The sequence below is a fragment of the Anarhichas minor genome, unplaced genomic scaffold (genome assembly GCF_050575085.1).
Source record: "Anarhichas minor isolate MPS153535 unplaced genomic scaffold, ASM5057508v1 ptg000003l, whole genome shotgun sequence".
Taxonomy (NCBI): Eukaryota; Metazoa; Chordata; class Actinopteri; order Perciformes; family Anarhichadidae; genus Anarhichas; species Anarhichas minor.
The window spans coordinates 9123469-9144110 of NW_027466449.1; the positions used below are offsets into that span (position 1 = coordinate 9123469).

At 42.6% G+C, this 20642-nt stretch overlaps 2 protein-coding genes across 2 annotated transcripts; both read left to right on the forward strand.

Annotated features, from left to right (window-relative positions):
* The first annotated feature begins 587 nt into the window (after positions 1 to 587).
* b4galt3 (UDP-Gal:betaGlcNAc beta 1,4- galactosyltransferase, polypeptide 3) lies at positions 588 to 4557 on the forward strand. The gene is made up of 7 exons (XM_076091381.1): positions 588 to 870; positions 993 to 1228; positions 1635 to 1825; positions 1928 to 2050; positions 2939 to 3043; positions 3715 to 4052; positions 4424 to 4557. Exons 1-7 carry the CDS (start codon positions 588 to 590, stop codon positions 4555 to 4557), a joined length of 1410 nt encoding a protein of 469 aa, XP_075947496.1.
* Positions 4558 to 9401: 4844 nt separating this feature from the next.
* Positions 9402 to 20060, forward strand: LOC142960548 (V-type proton ATPase subunit S1-like). The gene is made up of 6 exons (XM_076102428.1): positions 9402 to 9535; positions 9838 to 9943; positions 18462 to 18700; positions 19070 to 19120; positions 19257 to 19500; positions 19824 to 20060. The coding sequence occupies exons 1-6, from the start codon at positions 9402 to 9404 to the stop codon at positions 20058 to 20060; spliced, it is 1011 nt and encodes a 336-aa protein (XP_075958543.1).
* The last annotated feature ends 582 nt before the right edge of the window (positions 20061 to 20642 follow it).

The following is a 20642-nucleotide window of genomic DNA, read 5'->3' on the forward strand; positions in this document are numbered from 1 at the left end:
GTAGCTGCTTGCCATTCCCCAGCTTATTTTAGCTTACAGTATGACTACTAAGTAGTACTGAGACAGATCTGCTCCTGCATTGTTACTCACTCTTTGTTTTTTTTATTACAGAAAGCTTGATGATGAAAGGAGGAAGAGGAGGAGAGAGGTGGAGTGAGCCCATCCTGGCCCAGGACAGGTTTTAATTAGACCCTCGCAATAGCAGGTATACCCTCCATCTACATTGATGTAATGAGATGATTATGATGATAATGATAACAAGCAATGAATGCAATTAACTAAAATTGTTTTTATTCTTACTTCCCAGTGACGTCTGTGGTCAGGAGGTGATGGCAGTGCTGACTGAGCTTCACCACCACTACTACCCATTCCTACAGATGGACACGCCCCTCCTGAACGCCTGAGCCTGCACTGAGCGCTGCCTCCTTCCCCTCCTCTCCTTCTGCCTCCCCTTGCTCATTTCCCACCTCTCCCTCCGTCATCCTCATCCAGCTGCCACTTGCTCCCCCCCGAATCTCTCCTCCCACTCCTCCATCCATTTTCCCCAAAGTTTGAATTCCACTGTACCTCTACAATCTTACTTTATTATGGCGTGTTACGGACGCTCTCTGGACTCCCCTTGTACACTGGCCTTGCTGGTGGGCTTCCAGTTTGCCTTTGTTCTCTATTTCTCCCTTGGGGGCTTCAGAGGCCTGGTGTCTGTCCTGGTGCACACCACAGGGCCAGAGTTTGATTATTCTCGACCTCACGACGTCTACACCAACCTCAGTCATTTGGGAGTACCGCCTCCCCCGCCTCGCAACTCTGGCACCGGACCCCCTCCCACAGGACCGCCGCTGAGAGACTGCCAGATCCCTTCCCCACTGCTGGGTGAGAGAGCGAGAGGGGTTAAATGTGTGATGCATGTACAAAAGAAATGCAGAGTGAACGATCGTGTGGCATTCTAAGCTGACGGTCAATATCACTTCTAACACTTTTTTTCTTTCCTCCAGTCGGACCTGTGTCTGTCCGTCTTTCCTCTCCTCTGTCCCTGGAGGAGATCAGACTGAGGAACCCGTTAGTGTTGCCAGGCGGTCACTACCGGCCTCCTGACTGTGAGCCCCGCCACCACACAGCGATAGTGGTGCCATACCGGAACCGGCAGACCCACCTCCGTGCCCTCCTCTATCACCTCCACCCCTTCCTGCAACGACAGCAGATCCACTACAGCATCTATATAGTGCAGCAGGTATGGTTATCTATGAGTGTGTGTTTGTGTGTGCATTGCTGGTTTAAAAATGTATTATCTAGATGTTTTTTCAGAGTGTTATTCAATAGCTTGCATTGTCTTTGTTATGAGAAATGCGAGTCTAAGCGACAGGTGTCTTAAATGGCTACAGTAGACGCTATTACAGCCTAAATGAGAACATGTGTTGTTGTTTTTTTACGTAATTTGGATTAACTGGATATTTATAATAATATTGTTTAGGACATTGATAAGTCATGATGTCTGTACCTTCTCAGGCTACAATGTACACAACACAGCATGAGAATATTTACTCACACATCGTGCTCTCTCGTGCTTGTATTTGTTTTAGACTTAATACAGTCATGTGTAGCTGTGTGTTACCCTCTGTCTCTGTTTCTGACTTCAGTGGGGGAACGGTACTTTTAACCGAGCCAAGCTGCTGAATGTTGGGGTGCGGGAGGCCCTCAGAGATGAAGACTGGAGCTGCATCTTCCTGCACGATGTCGACCTGCTGCCCGAGAACGACCACAACACCTACACTTGCCACAAACAGTTCCCCACGCACCAGTCTGTGGCCATGGACAAGTTCCGATACAGGTAGAAGCAAAGTGTGTGTGTGTGAGAGTAGATGGATTTCTACAGTGTATTGTGCTGAGACATTATTTTCAAGATTGTACATTGGTGATATGACCCTCCCAGGCTGCCGTACCCACAGTATTTTGGTGGGGTGTCTGCAGTGACCCCAGACCAATACATGAAGATGAACGGCTTTCCTAACCAGTACTGGGGCTGGGGTGGAGAGGATGATGACATTGCTGCTAGGTGAGGAGGGATAATGACGCAGAGGTCCTGCATGACAGAGTGAACTGTAAACTGTGCATGTGAACATGTGAGATGTGCATGGGTGTTGAGCATCAGAACTGCATGCACAGCCACTCAGCTTCTTGTACTTTTTTAATGTCTTTTGCGCTACGCATTCCTTTCTTTTCTCACGTTTACAGTTTCTGTACCACATGTTTTCCTTTTCTTTGACTTTTATTTCAACTGTTCTAACATCATCCATCATCGTCACGTCTCATCCCACTGCTGTGGCTTTGCTGTGTGTCTCTTGGAGTGGGCTCAGTGAGTATGTTCGCATGGACTAGCTTGCGGATCTGGGCTGCGTGCTTAAGAGTTTTCAGGCAGTTTTCATCTCATTTCTATACTGCGGTCCCCTCTGTCCAATTTCTGGCTCTTCTACCGTTTGCTAATCTGACAGTGAAAGGAACGCGAAAATGAAAATAAAACTACGAGAACATTTCTCCCCTATTTTTTGTAACACTTTGCCTTTTATGCATGATGTTTGCAACTTAAAATGTATCATGTACTGGACATTCACAACATTAGTTACACCGTGTTTTGATTGACTTAGATAACTGGGGTGCTACACAAGCACCAGAGATGGAAAAAGGGAACCACAGTGTTTTCCACCGCCTATAGGCTATAAAAGTATGTTATTCTCATATGTCACCCACAATTCTGTTTGTTTTCTTTACTTTTCTGCTTTTAGATGTATCCCTTAGAGGCTAGATGTACTCGGACTGAGTGTTGCTTTGTGTTTATAAAAAAATAGCATGACTACTTAAGTGCCAGGTTTTGTTGATTTAATATTGTTCTGACTGTGAATGACAATCTGCTGTTCCTGTTGACTCTTGTGTGCTTCCTATCCAGAGTACGTCTATCTGGCATGAAGATCATGCGCCCTCCAGTGGCCATTGGTCATTACAAGATGATCAAGCATAAAGGAGACAGAGGCAATGAACAAAACCCACGCAGGTACAAGATAGACACACAGAAATTAAGTAGGGATATTTACCCCTTTGATCTAATTTTGTAGGGCAATTTGGATGTTTCTGACAGAGTACATGGGATTACAATTATGTTGTCTTTTAATTTTTCTATTACATTCTATTTTTCACTCAATTTTTGTTGCCCATAATGCTTTGGAAATATTTTTTTGGTTATGAAAACAAGCTCCCGTAATCAGCCATAGCACCACAGGACACATTCACATGGGAATATATCTAAACCTAATTGATTTGCGTTTTGACTTTCCTGCAGAGAATTAGATGAGAAGATTGATGCTACTCTCATGTCTGTCCGTTAAATATGAAGCTACATCCAGGATGCTGTTAGCTTAGCATAAAGACTTGAAACAAGGGGAGACAGCTAGCTGGCTCTGTCCAAAGATATCAAAACCATCTCTTTAGATTAATTCAAAAACAGGTTGTGTAAACTTTGGACCCGCCTCCAGTCTTTGCTTGCTAAGCTAAGCAAACTGTTTCCTGGCTGTAGCACCATATTTAGCACACAGACATGAGAGCGGCTGATTATATGCAAGAAAGCAAATTAACAAATGTCCCATGATGTCACACCTTTAAAGTTTGCCCCTGAAATGCACACACACACATGCAAACAAACCTGTGATATTATGTACGTCTCTCTAGGTTTGACCTTCTGAAAAGGACCAGACTCAACTGGCGCTCTGACGGCCTCAACTCTCTGACCTACGAGCTCCTTTCCAGAGAGCTGGAGCCACTCTACACAAACCTCACCGTTGACATTGGAGAAGAGCCCCGTGTGCCCCCCCATGGTAAAGCACCCAGCCTCGTGAAAGCAGCAACCCCTGTCCACCAACGTAGCACCAGCAAGACCGGGGATGCAACCAAACCGGAGAAGAGGCAAGAAAGCAAAGGGGCAAACATGACTGTGGCTAAGCCGGCAGCTGAAAAGACAGAACCTGCCCGGTTAAAGGCAGTGAATCAGACAACACAGGAGAAGACGGGTGTGGTGAAATAGGATGAGCTGTATAATAAAAGGACTGCGTCTCATCTGTTGCATAAGTGGCTGCCCCCTTCAGGAAAGCAGTGTAAATCTGTTCTGTTGTGGGACACAAGGTACACCAGCTTTCTGTGCTCGGTGCAGGTTAGGGATAGTTATGCAATGGATCGAATGAACAAACGCCCTTTTTGTCTACAGGGGGGGGGGTTCATTCAGGAACACGACAGAGTCACCTTACTGACAGACGTCTGAGGCTCATGACTTATTTGGGGCCAGGAGAAGAATGGTAAACGACTCAGTTGTGTCCACGTAGAGGTCCAAAACAAACTGAATGAAAATGAGACAGCAACTATAGAAGTCTCTGCTCTTATCCAGAAAGCGCAACTCGTAAGCAACCCATCTGCTGCCAGCAGACCTGCAGCTTCATCCAGTTTGTTCCCAAAAAACTGCTGCTGTCAGTCCACCCCACTCCACGGTGGGTTTGTGTTTCTGTGCCTTCTCTCTTTTAATGCGCGTTTTATAGACTGGTATAGCTGCTTTTAGACGCTGACCTGGGGTTAGTTTTACCTCTCCGGCCTCGCAGGCAAATGTTAGAAAGCAGGGAGGCTAAAGCTGATCCTAGATTAGGACAAACGATTTGTTCCAGGACTGCCGTTTTATATTTGTGTGCATTGATCAAGCGCTGACCAACTCCATAGTTATCAGACAACTTGAGAGTTTATATTTATATAGAGAGACTTCTTCATTTGTTTTCCAATTTCTTTTACTCGTCCTTCCTCTCTCTCTCTCTCTCTCTCTCTGACATTTAGTTCCTAGACAATCAAATCATATGGGAAGATGACTCGGTATCCAACCACATAACAATGTGAGGAAATATTATCATGAAGAGTATCTTTACACCTGTCAGATAAACATAGACTTGGCATGATAGTTGTTGTCTAGTTTGACTATACTCTTGATACATGGGTAGACCTATGCTTCTGATATTATCTGTGATTTTATTATTTTTCTTTTAGTCTAGTCAGGTATGGGTAAAAGACAAACTTGCAGACAATATTGTAGGCACGTGACTACACATTCTGCCAGTTTTTAGATTGTATTTTAATTATAAAAAAGGTCATAGTAACGAAAAAGCACTGTGTATAGATCTAGGTCAGCTTTGTACTAGAAGTCCTGACGTCTTCACAGAGGGTCTCAGTATATTAGACCCGGGTGTATCTAAAAGCTATAAATGAATGTCTGCCTCTACTTGTCTGTCACTTTTGTATCTTAAAGGAAAGGAGACAAGGAAGAAGGACACATGTTTATTAGAGAGAAAATGTCATGATTTTATTCTGAGGGCTAACAAATTAGGACATGCATGTAGGTAACTTATGCTGACCGATCAATTATCATCTACTCTACGTCTCACAGACATTCAGTTTCTGTTTCCATATCATCCATTTGGAATGTATTATTTTGAGTTTACCTTTTGTGAAGGGAGAGTTTATCAGTTGAGCTTAGTTCTAGGACTTTATTCTGATCACACGTAGGATTTCTTGCTGCTATAGGGAAACGGTGAACTGTGCAATTAACCAGCTTGAAAGATTTCGTATCGTTACGCACATTTTCAGGTGTGGAGTTGAGTTTTTTCACACTAACAATGTATTACTTTTGCTAACTTGAATGTATTTAATTTATTCATTTATTTATTAAGTGACTGATAAAGCTCAATGCTGTGTTTTAGGGGTTGCAATGACTTTCTCCAGTGACTGCAGATTCTTTTCCCTTTATACCATATTATACACTCCACGTTTCTTATGTTAATAACATTGTGCCTCATGAAATAAGACCGTTACTGAAGGACTGAATTCATACTGCTGGGCTATATGTGACCGCCCTCTAGTGGTACAGGGTGGCATTGTGCCAGCCAAGAGGAACCGAGTACTGAATGAAACTGCAGTGTTGTGACGTGAATGCTAATCATTAATGTTGGCCATTCACAGGTTTCAGCCAATCAAATCTTTGCATTGCTCTGTGTGGAGGGTTTCTCTTTTGCGTAGTATCACATGATTGATCCTGCCAGCTTAAAGGTGTAGAGACTGTAACTCTGTATTTTACTGGTTTACAGAACCAAAAACTACACGGGGAGTGTTTATGAATGGATATAGTTTTATAGAAGGAATCTGTGTTTATTTATGATGAAATATTGCCGGTTATAAACAAAGAGTGCGGTCTTGACAGAGTACATTGGGAGATAATAATGCTCGATTTCTTAGCTTTGTACTACATGGTAGTTTAATTGCATATCAATAGATAATATATCCACCGTATATCATATTGCCTGGGACAATGCCTGTATGACATGAAGCAGTGACACACTAAAAGCTTTTAAGGAGGTTATGTAATCTCAACAGATTAATCAGCATACTGTGTGCTTACCTGGAGATTGTTCTATATTTAATAAATAGGCTAGTTTTTATAAAGGATGTTTTCGCATTAAGTGTTGGAAATATATACTGTGTTGAATGCAAATTCAGTAAACAGGATTGGGACTTCATGGCAACAATTTTTTTTATTTTTAAGAGTTAATTTGCTGTCATTAAACACACGTGTGAGAAGTGTAAACGTGATTGCTGAGAACCACCTGACTAGAAGGATGGGATGCTTATGTATTCATGACAAATAAGACGTAATTAATCCACCACTTATAATTGAGGACCATAATATTTGCATCATGCAATGATACCTGTCGTCTTAGGTTGCCTTATTTATTGACCATGTCTTTACTATGAAAGATTGTAAGTCTGTGTGTGTGTGTGTGTGTGTGCTTGTGTAGAGAGCAAGGTCGTCAAAAAAGGCAACACAGGCAGTGAACTATATGATGGACAGTGTTGCAGAAAGCAAATATATATACCAATAAAAAACACATAATCAAAATGTGACTCCTCCCACATCTTTTATTAAAACACATTCATGCAATGTCATAAATGTAGAGCTACACACACTTATACACTGTACTATACATATCCATAAATACTCGCAGTGATGCAATTACCCTCCCACAACACTCGAGGCCTTTTAATGATCAGGCTTTAGCATTTTGACTACAGCTTTAAAAGCAGAGATCAGATGCTCATGTTAGCTGGTAGATTAGCAATATATCATCGTCAGCACATGCTGTAGATCAATCGAAAACGGCACTAACCTGTTACATCACCCTGTGTAGTGCGGGCCTCTGTGCTCCATGTGGGCACAAAGAGCAGGATTAAAAAGTTGCATATGAGATCATAGCTATAAATACACAGTAACCCCAAGCTCTGTGTGTTCGATCTGTTTCATAATCTGAAATGCTGTGTGAGTCACCGAGACAGAAACTGGGTGAACAAAAAGAGCACCTTACAACCAATCCCAAAGCAAAGCCAACACAGAATACAGCCTCACTCAGAGTTGAAATAACATGTGATAGTAGTATAGAGTACTGTTTTTGACAAAAATGGATTATTGCAGAAAAGCAGCTCTGTGGCAAACAAAAGTAAATTATACTTCACAAATGAACGCTACTTTTATGATTTTTGATGCGTAAATGTAATCGGCAGAAGTAAAAAGCTAACGTTAGGCTGGAAAAGTCACAAAGACAGCAAATGTTTTATAAGTACATGGTGATAGTGAGATAAACTGTCTGTGTATCCAGTATGTTATGTTGGACATAATGTTATGAGACATCATGGCGTAATATCTTCTTTTAAAGTCCTCACACCTGGACATCTTTCTGCAGGACGTTCTGTGATGCAGTCACTGTGGGATGGCAGCGGTGACAGTGTAGTTTGCACTTTCCCTCCAGTACTGACACACTGGCCTGTTGAAGTGACTGTGGCGGGCAGATGCAGAGGGCTGAGACAGCCTTTAGTCACCTCCTGTTACTGTATGGCCTACGAGACACAGCTGACCTCTCTCACACACACACACACACACACACTCAGCAATACCCTCTTAGCACACACACACAAACATGCAAACAAAATGATATATACAATATAGTCCTACAAACCGTGACACATGGATGCTCATAAAGGTGCGGCACAATAATTTCCACAACAAAAGACACACAGATGAGGCAAAAAAAGAGTATGTAAGTGTATTTCTACAATACATTATCCACTTAAACATACCAGTCCCACAAGCTGCTGTATGACAAATTATAGGGCAACTCATAATTTACTAATAGTAACATGGCGTCTCAGGTTTCAATATTTAACTCAATATTACTCAAATATTACTTCCAATAATCCTTGGAATAATCAGGTAAAGGTTATATTCAATAGTCATATATATTTTATTGTGTATAAAAGCTAAAGCTAATCGTTCTACAGTGACTCTTTGAGTGTGAATCATTGCCACGCATCAATGTGAAAATCTAATATGATAATAGGTCACAACATTTGGTTATATAACCTCTCTTAATGTTCTGCTCTAAAAATCAGATCATCGGATATGGAAATAAAAGATGTGAGCGGATGTATCAAGATCCTGAGGCATCGCATGCATTGGGGGCTAAATAATGAGAAAACTGGATCGGCCATCAGGATCGTCAGGGTTGGACCCTCAGTCCCGTCTCATCTCACGGCTGCTCAGCTGCTCCTGTCATCCATATTTGCAGCCTCAGTGGACAATTTTCTCAGCCGCGGGCCCTCTCAGCGCTCACAACAACACATAGATCAAGTGAATTAATTCTGCTTTTGTGGAAGCGTTCTGGAGATCTAGGTCATGCAGTCATGGCTCTGTTTTTTTTTTTGTGGCCACCTAAAGTCACGTCAACATCCTCCTATCCTCCTGCACAATCTGACCTTGACATTCCCAGGTGATTTTCCACAGAGGTGTGTGTGTGTGTGTGTGTGTGTGAGTCAGCTGCTGTGACTGAGTGTGTTTGTGTGTGTGCTGGCTCATGTGCAAACATGGATGTGTGAGTGTGTCTACATGTGTATGGATGTTTTAATTTGTAGGTATCACAGGTATGATGAGATGTGCTATGAAAAAGAATGAGCCGCTGTCTATACATGCGGCTATGTGTGCATGAAACAGAGGAAGAGAAGATAGAGAGCACAGGAATGGATGTGGGGGGGGGGGGGGGGGGGGGGTTGGAGCAGAGTGTGAGAGGCAGAGGGAGGATGACGGAGAAGGGAGTAGGGTGGGAGGGAGAGGAGAGGAGGAGGGAGGGTGTGCAGTGAGGGGAATGTGACGCAAGCTAATCGTCTCTGCTTGCCGTTGATTGGCCGTGGTGGCTGCCAGTCAGAAGAGCTGGGAGTCAGGCACTGCTAGGAGAGCAGATTATGAAGCGGAGCTCAACCAGCGGCAGTCTCCTTTCATTGTCTCAATGGCTGCACACGCATTCCTCCTCTGCTCCCTCGCCTTGCTGTCCGCTCTCAGCCGGCCTGGGCTCTCCTTCTCTGAGGAAGAGTTTCAGCCTGGACTCATCTATGAGGAAGTGCCTAAAATCATTGACAGAAGGTAAATCCATCCTCTCTATGTCTGTGTACGGAGGAGGGGTGTAGGGGAGGGGGGGTGTAGGGGTATATAGGGAGATGGATGCGGGGATACTGGGATGCTGATGTGTTCTCTTGGGGTCTTTCTTTCTCTCCTTTGCCTCCCGTCCCTTCTCCCCAATGCCACCTTGGTTGTATCACACAGTGCATGCAGGCAGTATTGGTGTATCAAAGAGAGCTGAGCTGCGAGTCTTTGTTTGTCTCAGTTTTGGACACTGCATTAGACGCTGCTTATCGATTACGGATGGGGCTGTTGTCTCTCTATAGTAGCGTTGGTCTGGCAGAAGGGAAGCTAAATAAGGCTGGGGCCCTGGGCCTGCGGGGGAAAGAGAAGGACAGGAGGAGAGAAGAGTGGGAGCAGCACGGAGGGAAGGTAAACAACGATGGGACAGGGAGGAGAGGAGAGGATGCATCAGGGATGGTCTGTTGGGGTCTGTTTACTGATGCAGTCATTGAGAGAGAGAGGGAGAGAGAGAGAGGAAGAGAGAGAGAGAGAGAGGAAGGGAATTCTAGCCGACCATGTCTGCATAATGCACATGCAGTCCTGCAGGTCAAATCTGGATAAAATATTCAGAGCTCCAACCTGAGGGCACTCACAACAGTGTCACAGGGACGAGACTGAATCGGCATCAGACAGGGCCTTTGCTAGCACCAGTTCCTGCCTGCTTATAGAAACATCAACGCAATGATACTGTGCCAAAACCACGTAAGGCTCTTGAAACTATGCCATGCATCATTGCTCACACAATCCATAGCGAAAATGCTTCAAAGCCAGAATATGCTGCAGTTTCTGACACAGTGCTCTTCAATCATTGTTCATGACTTGCCTCGTTGTTGCACTTTCAGGATAGTAATACACTTCGGAGAGTGAAAGATTGTTACTGCCATGCTTTCATTATCTGTACATATGTTTGCAAGTGTAGGGCACAGATAACTTGGATTTAGAATTCGATATACAAAGTCCCTAGGGATTGCTCTCATTCCAGCTCAATCTGGTGTTTGTGAAACCCTGACAGATCCCTATCTTAACTTTTCACCGCAGTCTCTCCGACGGAGAACGGCTACATTGATTTCTCCTGGGGTTTCAAGCCTTTCCCCCGGATCAAACTTTGTACGTAACTCTCCAACATAACAGTTGCAGTCCCATGGTCACAGCTCTGACACACTCCAAGATACTGTTATACAAGAGCAGCCTTTCATTCCAGAGGCCTTGCAGGGTGCAATCCATAGGTTGGAAATGCAGAAGAAAATGTATAGTGAGTTAGAAGCCTCTAGTGCTGATAGACATGGGGCTGCAGACAGATGGGAAAAGAAAATGTTCAGTAAGCTTTATTTTTTTGGTAACTGACATGTGCTGTACTATGACAAATATCCAACGGGACTATGATTGATAGCCAGAAACATTACAAATTTATTAAAAATACTTGATGACCCACTGTATGTTTGTATCTGCCTGAAAAAAACCCATTTATCATAATACAAATACTTTCTCGGAAAAGTATGTTCAAAGAACATTTTAGAAATAATGACGTCTTTCACTTTCCCTGTTTGAAACAAAATAATTGGAGTTCAAGAGGTCATAAATGATTTGACAAATGTTAACACATTTTTTTATATAACGGTGATAATCTCTATGTGGTAGCAACACTTGTAAAATAATCCAAGCATTATACATTTCTGATGAAAATGGGTACAGATTGGGGGTCCAAAGACTAAGTTGTAATTTTTTTTAATTACTTCTTCACTCATCCGGACTGAGTCTATCAACAGCGCAGGCAACGATAGAGAATGAGAGGTAAACTACTGCAAGATGAGATTTTGCAGCTGTAGTTTAAAGTTGTTTGCAAACGTAAAAAGAAATGCTGTTGTAAGCTTTTTTTTATTGCTATGAGGAGAGCAGGAAAAAAAATAGATGTCACACAAAGCCGATCACAAATGTATACAAGTCACACATTTAAATTACAGTAAAATCGTTGTTCAGTTACCAGTGAAACTGGTCCAGTAAATTTCTCAAACAATTACACAAGTCAATTAGATATGACCCAATTGCTGGAGCCTGCTACAACAGACTCAAATTACATTATGTCATTCTCACTATGTAATGAAAATAGCCCCTGACGCATTTACAAAGACTGAATGGGGTCAGCACAATTAGAACAGATCTGTCCGTATTAACTTAAAGTAAAAGATGCTTAAAAGACACAAACTGCACTGCAAGACTTACTCATGCATATTTGCCCGTTTGTTGATCTACAGTGTAAATTAATACAGTCTCAAGTGTAACTAATATGCTGTTTGTTTATTTAAAGGTTTATCCGTTGCAGTGTATAGTTAACATGTGCTTAAGTTTATCTTAAAACTGTTAAACACTGACAGACCGACCCAAATATAGACACAGATTAGAGGTCAAAGTATGGGATTTCCAGAAGATGGATCAGTGATGAACCCTTAAGGAAAGAAAGGGTTCAAACACCACCAGCTAATTTTACACTATTCACATACTGTATTAGTTAGTGAGAAAAGATCACGTTAAAGGCGAGTGTTCATGAGTAGAAATATGTTTGTGACTCTCCATTTGAATGCAGTCATGATGTTCATGTGTGTTCACACCAGCACTGAGGTATTCGATCTCAGTGGCCTGGGAAGATTTACATAACTCTAGCACTTGACCCGAGGTCAAATTTGAAGCTGCAATCAACGCTAGACTAAAATGGCAGCGCGGCTGTGGGCGGCGTTTTGGTAAACTCCTAAAGCTTAATCTGCACTAATAAATCTATTAATAGGCCAGTACCTGCCCTGTGTGGGATTAAGACACGATTCCCTGCTGTATCGGGGACACAATAGTTAACCCCAAACATGGAGTACTTTTTAATGAATGGAATTAGAATATATTTGAAAGATACCACCAAAATATTACTGTCTCTGAGATTAACATAACTTTGCAAAAGTAGTTCACCCTGTAGGCGACATTGTGAAATACTATCATAGCTGGGTATGGAATTTCATGTAGGCATAATATAAGGAAATATGAGCACAAAAACACGTCACTGTACTCTGATACACTATTGATATACACAATGGTTTTAGGCCTTAGAAGCCCAAATCTAACGGCTAAAGGTCTACCTTTTATTGATAAATACTACCTTTTGTGAAGTTTATAACGAGCTAAATCAGCCACACAGAAAATAGATGACTACTGTACGAAACGAAACTATTACTCCCCAGCAGTGTATCCCTGCTGTAAAGTGTAGAGGCTTTGTTGGGCTGATCCTGGTTTACAGAGAGTCTCAGTGGCTCAGCACCCCATGGTAGCAGAGGAGAAGAGGATTTGTTTACAAGTTTGTGGAGCAGGCACCACACCTTCTTACTGCTCAGCAGCACACAGCAGAGGCACAGATGAGGCTTGAATAAGGACGTCCAGTGAACATAATGTATTGACCGAGGTACCGTCAGTGGCGTCAATGATTCTCATTGCTATTAATATTTAAAAGCAAGACACTTACTTATCTAAAATTAACTGTAATCGTAACAGACTAATGATCATCATAGTGTGGTCAATCTTCTATTGGTAATTTGGACATATGTTAAGTGTATGTGCATGTTTGTGCACACATATTTAGGGATATATGCAGAGGGAGCGAGGTGAGCCAAGGAGTGGCTCTGGCATGGCTTTGATTATATAAAGGGCCTGTTCAGCACCCAGGCACCGTGTGACAGGCTGAGCCAATAACGGGGCCGCAGCAGTCCTGGGTTGCTGACCTCGCGAAAACTGGCACAGGAACAAACGGCTGGGCTTTAGTTAGCACTCATGCTCACACAGACTCCTCTGGCTCCTTCCAGCCAGCTGGGGCCTAGGTGCAGAGGAAGGAGTGCGTATTCACTTGGGTTTGGGATGGGCTGGGGTGAGGGAGGGGTGGGGGGGGGGGGGGTACATATGCAGCGTGTTTACAATGACACAAACAGTTGTTAATCCCCAACTGTAGCTGCGCAGTGTTTACACAAATTCATAAATATGTAAATCAGATATGGAATTTAGAAGTCTGGGGGGATTTTTAAATCTTTAGGTTGTCATAACATTTTTTAAGATTTTTGCATATAAGTGCAGGTGATGAGTGAGCAGCGTCCAAGTACCTCCCATGCCGCTGAGGTTTCAGTCACAACTGCCAGCTGCCAAAGGCATAGTGCTTTGGGCAGCGCTTTCATATACAAACATGCTTACCCAGCATTCACCTGGGCAAACGTAAATATTTGGATTTACCATATCAGTAAACTGTCATATTGTTACCCATGAAATAGTAGATGAAGAGTGTGCCAGCATGTGCCTACATACACAAACACACAGACACAAGCACACACATATCCCAGGGAGTCTCTAGGTTGAAGAGCTGGTACACAGGAAATGACAGCATAGTACCTCCCTGCTGATCACTTATTCACTCTATAAGTCCATATTTTCTAAAGACCCACAGCCCCCATTATCGGTCCCGGACTGAAGCTTAATTCAATTCAGTTAGATTTATTGAGAGAGACCCACAGTATTACTCTACAGCTGTGTGATAAGTGACCTGAAACAAAGTCAAAATCAATGCCGAACATGAAAGAGCAATTTGCATCTACACTTTGCATACCATGAGCTTGTCCTGCTGCCAAATTTGATCCTTTGTATCAAGTCTGTTTTTCTTCTACACGCTCTACGTTAAAAGTACGTTTGGCGAAGGGAAACCAGTTACTCAACTTTAAGTAAAGGACCTGACACTGCTCCATTTCAAATTAGCCCGATTACAATGGTCACGGTCAAAGTTCAAATTTACTGGACGGGTGTACAGTAAGTCACGATTTTGGAAGCCAGTGCAGCTGTTTTAATTAGCAATTGAACTGTCCCAAATACCACAGGCTGTGAACTCATGCCTTAATCTCTTCATCTTGTTCAGGACCTGTGTCTCTCCAAATTTGTGCTCCAGTGGACCTGGCCTGTGCTTACCACTAATCCAAATCCATCTGGCATTAAACTACGCAATATTGTCCAGGTGGAAACTGCACCACGGGGGTAGATAACTGCTCCAGGCTGCTGGAACTGTCTGACAACCTATACCCAAAATCTGTAACTTCCTGTGCTATCAGACACACTAATGCCTTTTCATCTGTTAGATTCTGCCAAAGCCTGCTCACCTTGTTTTGATCTTTAATTACATTTCCCTGTCATAGACCAATAAATTTAGGTTTTTTTTTAAATCTGAGAATGAACTAGACAGATGCATAATCTCTTTAATCAGAAAAAAAGTAGACAACTACCTCTAAGATATTGTGTATTGCATCCATGGATGACTGAGTCTACAATTCGGCCCCTGAGCCAATCAGGGAAAATGTCGTAGAAAAAGATCCATCATTTCCTTGAATCTGGCAAAAATCCAGTCCAACAGTTTGGGATTTTGAGCATGAAAGGCAAGAGAAAGAAAATAAACGTTGTCAGATACATAGCCCCATACCCCCTTCACATTAGGGAAAGAAGAATATGAGAAAAGCCTGATGATGTTGCAAATTGAGATTAAATGCGACTACCTTCACATGTCACACGGCTGTACTCTCTGTCTTGTGGAAGTAAGAAAGAATGTAGTACAAATAGAGATTTTTGTCCATTTCCCAACCTTTTTTATCAGAAAATGTAGGTTGGAGTTCATGGATCACTGAACTAGAGTACAGTATATGGGGCAGCTCCGCCGCTGTCTGGTTCAGAGAAACAAAGTGTGAACAGCACTCCACAGCAGTAGTCACAGCTATTGACTAGTTTTTGTGTGTTTGATAAATATTCAGGTCATCCTCAGTCTTATGTATCCACTATAAAAGCCCTCCCTACAGGATCACAGCGTTACTATTCAACTAAAGATAACAAAGAGGAAGATGAAGGCCTTTACACACATTGCCTTTGTTGTGCTGCAATTCATAAAATGATCTGAAATACCAATGACCAGAGCTGATGAACAAACAGACTGAAGCAATGCCTGGTGACATGACAAAAGACACACGCTAGTTGTCATGCCCACTCCCACCAGGTTTTAGGGTTTATCTTTTATAAGTCCTGTATGATTGGCTGTTGTGAGGAGATTAGCCCGCGGATGTTAACTAGGGACAGACAGAACACTGAGAGAGCATTGGGTGGACCATCACAACAAACAAAACCAGCCATGTCAGCGCCGGCCAGTAAGCCCATTGCGGGCGTATGACGTCTTTGATTAGACAGTTAAAAGGATCAGGATTAACTTCAAGAGGTCCATGGCTATACAGGGTTTAGTTATACTGAGAGGTGCACAGCTAGGGCAAACATGTGAAGGAAAAGGAAACTATCCCTCCTCTTTCACTTGTGCACTATGTAGGTCAGGTCCACATCAAAGATCGGTCATTTAGTAAAAGCAACACACCACACAAAGACACCAAGCAAACCTGTGGAATGATTCTGCAGGCAAAGTCTTGTGAGTTTATACTGAGTGCTCTTATGCTGTGCATTGTGCAGTCCCACGTAATCCTTTATGTATCATACTGAATATATTGCAAAATGTGTAATTTAATAAGTTAGTTAATCAAGTCAAAAGTTTGTGTATTTATTTTGTCATTAGGGTCCCTTTCATACATATTCAATACAACAGTAACCTTACACTGTTTATATACGGCATGTTTAGTGGAAAACTATATTTTGTATATGGCATACCATACACAAAACATGTAATATATATAAGTTTACAACATCATTTTTACAACATATAATATTCATAGAGGTGTTTTCTGTATATACAGGCCAGCCTGTAAAGCTGTTTTTGTCCCTGTGTTTGCTGCAGCTGCATCAGTAGACAATAAACTTTCCTGTTCAAGAAAAATGCTAAATAAGCATCTTGTACATTATGGAGCATTATCAAAAAGAAGAAAAACCTTAAACATTTCCCTGCATCTTGTGATCCCCAGACCTCATTGTATCTTCTGTCTTTTCCACAGCAAAGAGAACCCCAAACAAGCAACAAGAATCACATCGAGTAAGTAACAAATCTGGTGTGACACAAGGCCTGATTCAATCAAGCCTGCCATGTTCATTTTGACGCTGATGTGTTGGATAGATAGTACTGACAAACGCATTTCATTCTTAATGCTGAGACATCTTTGCTCCAACGGATTGTGAAGTGCGGCTTGTGCGTGATCCATACACCTTAGTGGCAAATCAGATGTGTTATAATTAGGCTCTTTGATAAAATGCAGAAAGAAAAAAAGATGGAGACATTCCTTTATATTATGTGATTGCAAATCATATGTTTCTGGAACAGTATTTGTAAACACTGAACAATACTACCGTAACTGAGATGAACTGCTGATGAGTCACTGCGATGACGCAAAGCTGCTGGAAATAGATAGGAGTCTGAGCAGTACGCAGGATCTCTCTGTGCTTATGTGTGTGAGTCTGTGGCGTGTGTGAAATCGGCTGAACTTTTATGATTATGTTGCAATCTGCATTGCAGCATTGCAATCAGCTTAATGTGTGTACTGATATAATCTTTCATGGTGCAGTAATGTGTGTACGTGTTTTCAGGTCAAGATGGTGAGTACGGCTTAGAAAGTGAAGAGGTTATTTTGACGCCTGAAGATGAAAACCCACTCAGGAGAATACTGCAGGTACACACACTCTCTCTTCTCCCCTCACTATCTCCACCATCAGCCCTCTATCTTTATCTGCACATGCACACACAGACACACACAGACACACACTGGGATGCACACAAACAAAACAGAGCATACTCACCCAGCCACACTGTTTGACCTTGGATGTGGGCATGGTGTTGGTCTCACATTCACCAGAGGTTAATCATCCGTGCCACCCACACACATACGACCACTCTAACTGAAAATGCATTGAAACTATTTGCTGTTTCAGCTGATGCATTCAGGCACTATATGGATTTACTGATTCCTTTGCAGTAACCTCTCCTGAACTACCAGATTCAGTATTGTAGCTTTTCAAATGTGTTGTTCCATCCCTCACGTTTCCAATTTGTATCCAAATACTTGACAATAAACAAACAAACAAACATAAATATAATCACTTCATAGCCACTGTGACTGCCACTTTACATATCTTGTAAAACAGTGCTGGATTAGTCCAAATGCCCTCCAATGAGATGAGGCCTTTGAGCAAAGAGATTAAAAAGCTAGAGGGGGCTGTTTCTGTCTTCTAACAGCTACCACACTATTATATGCAAATTCAGAAAACTCCTGTTTTCTACAGAGAAGGCAACACGGCTCCATCCTCATTTGAGATTCAGTGGTGGTTAGAACACCACAGAATAACAAGCGTAAATTGCCCTTTTTAAAAATTGGGCCTCCATAAAAGGGAGGTACAGATACCAAGCAAGCTTGGTTTGGATCAATTATATGGAACACATCAAGAGCTTCTAGGTGGTGATACATACAGGTTGCGTAGTTGTAGAAGAAGAAGGATTTGACTGAAATGGCTACATATATTGAGGAATCGGATATCTTGAATGTATGGACTCTATTGCTGTGTCCCTGTTCAGTGGCTGGATCCTCCAACATCTGCTTTTCTAGGCTGAATTCCTATTGCCACTTTCACAAATGTGAGGTCAACTTCCTGGTGATAAGCTTAGAAATGATTTTCTCAACAGTTAGTTTTTTTTGGTTTTCTTGATGCTTGGGCAAACAGGATCAGCAACAACTTTAGGGCACGCACATTTTGTGCGCCACATCCAGCCCCTGAACTGGGGCATAGTTTACGAGTATGTGTCTGAATACAAATCTGATCGTCCAAAACTGCTGTTGCCCGTGCTGCCGGTTGCCAGTTTACTGCAGTTTCTTTATTTCTTCTGTGCTCAATTCCACTCTTCTTATGTTTGCAGCCTTTTAACTGGCATCAGCCAGGGATGTCTCACAGTAAGAGGAAGCTGCTCCAGTCTCTGATGGGGCCTTATGGCCCACTGAGCGTGTCTTACAATGGGAAGACCTGCATTCTGTTCAAGGCAAAGCGCCTGGCAATCCGCTACAGGAACCATACCTTTATTGACCTGACTGAGAGGGTCTTCAACACCAACTTGCCCGTGGACACTAAAAGCTCCATCTGCACCAAGGAGAAAGCTACGTAAGTCTGTGGACAGACGGGGTCAGAAGTAAAACATGTGTTTGAGGAATTAGTCTTGTTTTTTAGTGAATTGTTGCACTATATACTAGACATAATGGACACATATGGTCAAATATAGCAAAAGCTCACGTATCTACAGTAAGGTATCAGCAAAGCTTTGATACCACTTTAATTCAATATACTTTATTTGCATAAATGTGACAAGGACAATTACTTACTATTACTATTACATGGAAATAGAAATTGAATTATCTAAGGAAATGTGTGAATGTACTGTATTGAGAAGACAGTAATACGCTCAATATTCATTGTGTGTTGTTACTGTGCAAAATGAGATGTTTTAAAATGTTTGGCTTTGTTTTACCGCAGGCTTTCCTTAAGGTTTGGGGATGTGGAGGACTTGCGAGGTCTAGTAATCAGGTATAATGCACATGCTTATTTCAAATATTTTCACTGACCAACATGTTATCTAAAACGAAGGAATCACACTGGCCCATTATTGTAAGTGCATACTGTGGACTGTGCATGCGACTAACTACATTGTTTCTTCCGCCAGGCTTCAAATGTCAAACACTTTTTATGAAGCAGCTGGTCAAAACTGGTTCACACTCGACAGTGTTCACATCCACTACAACTGGACCCAGGAGGCCACGTTTAACGCCAGCGAGGTCTACGCTCCGGCCACTTCATCCTACCATTGCCAGCATGTCAGCAGCCTGCACAAATACGACACCCTGCTAGTGCCCAGCTCCCACACTGACACATCTGCTAACTGGCACATCACTTTCACTGATTTCCAGGTACACTCTCGCACAAGGGGCACAACCTTTGCTGTGCTAGTTTTGTCTACATGTTTACTGTTGTATCATAGTCTTTCCCCTGTTTCCTACTTGCGAGCATGTGTCTGTATGTTTGTGTTCCGCCTGTTTGGCTGTCAGTCCGTGGTCAGTCTGTTTACCGTCTGTTTGGCAGTTTGTCAATCTGTCTGTTTAGCCATCTGCTAGGCAGTCTCAACCTGTCCATCTGCCCAGTGTCTCTGTGCCTGGTCAGCCAAGTAAGAACCAGTTATCCTCTTTAGTTTAGCCTAATCTCATCTTTCCGCCTTCTCGCTGCGCTTTTCCAGATCCAGGCCTTCAATGTGCAGTCAGACAAGTTTGCGTCGGCCAGTGACTGTGCCACTTTCCTGACACCCGCCATCCTGATGGGCTTGGTGACGTCTCTGATCCTGCTCCTCGTCTTAGCCTATGCCTTGCATATGGTGGTACACCTCAAGCACATCGACCGCTACGAGGAGCACAAAGCCACCGTCTACTTTCCCCGTAGTCCAGAAGCCGAGTTGCCAGACAAGAACAGCCTGTGAAGGAAAAAGGAGAGCTGGAGAACGACAGGAGAGAGGGAGAGGGAAAGCTGAGAAGAGAGGCAGAGGGGAGTCCAAGTGAATACAAGAGTGAAAAAGTATCCTCCACAGAATATTTGTTCAACAAAATGACAACTTTGCCTGTTCATATGAAAACCTTGTACATCTTAACTACTTTAAGTAAATGCAGACCGTGGTTGGATACTTTTTCTTCTTTTCTCTTTGACCTGCATCTTGGCATCCAGATTTTGAATAAGGCCTTTGGATGTTCCAGCCTCTCCCTTAGAGATGGTTCATGATCCTGATGTCAAAGGTCAAGGACAGTCCCTGGGCCCTGAGGGGCAAGAGCATATACAGGACTTTACCCCAGTCAGCCATTAAAACCACAAAAGGCTAGCAACTGTAGCTAATACAGCTAATATCAGATGCTCATTGTAAGTATGTATTACATGGCTCACAAGTGTCATATTACAAGCTTCCATCACACACATTGTCTTTCCAGCTTTCATTACAGTGTACTTTGTCTGATACCGCTGCAAGAATTATATACTTCAAACAGTCAGTTTTATAGCTGAAATAGCCGTA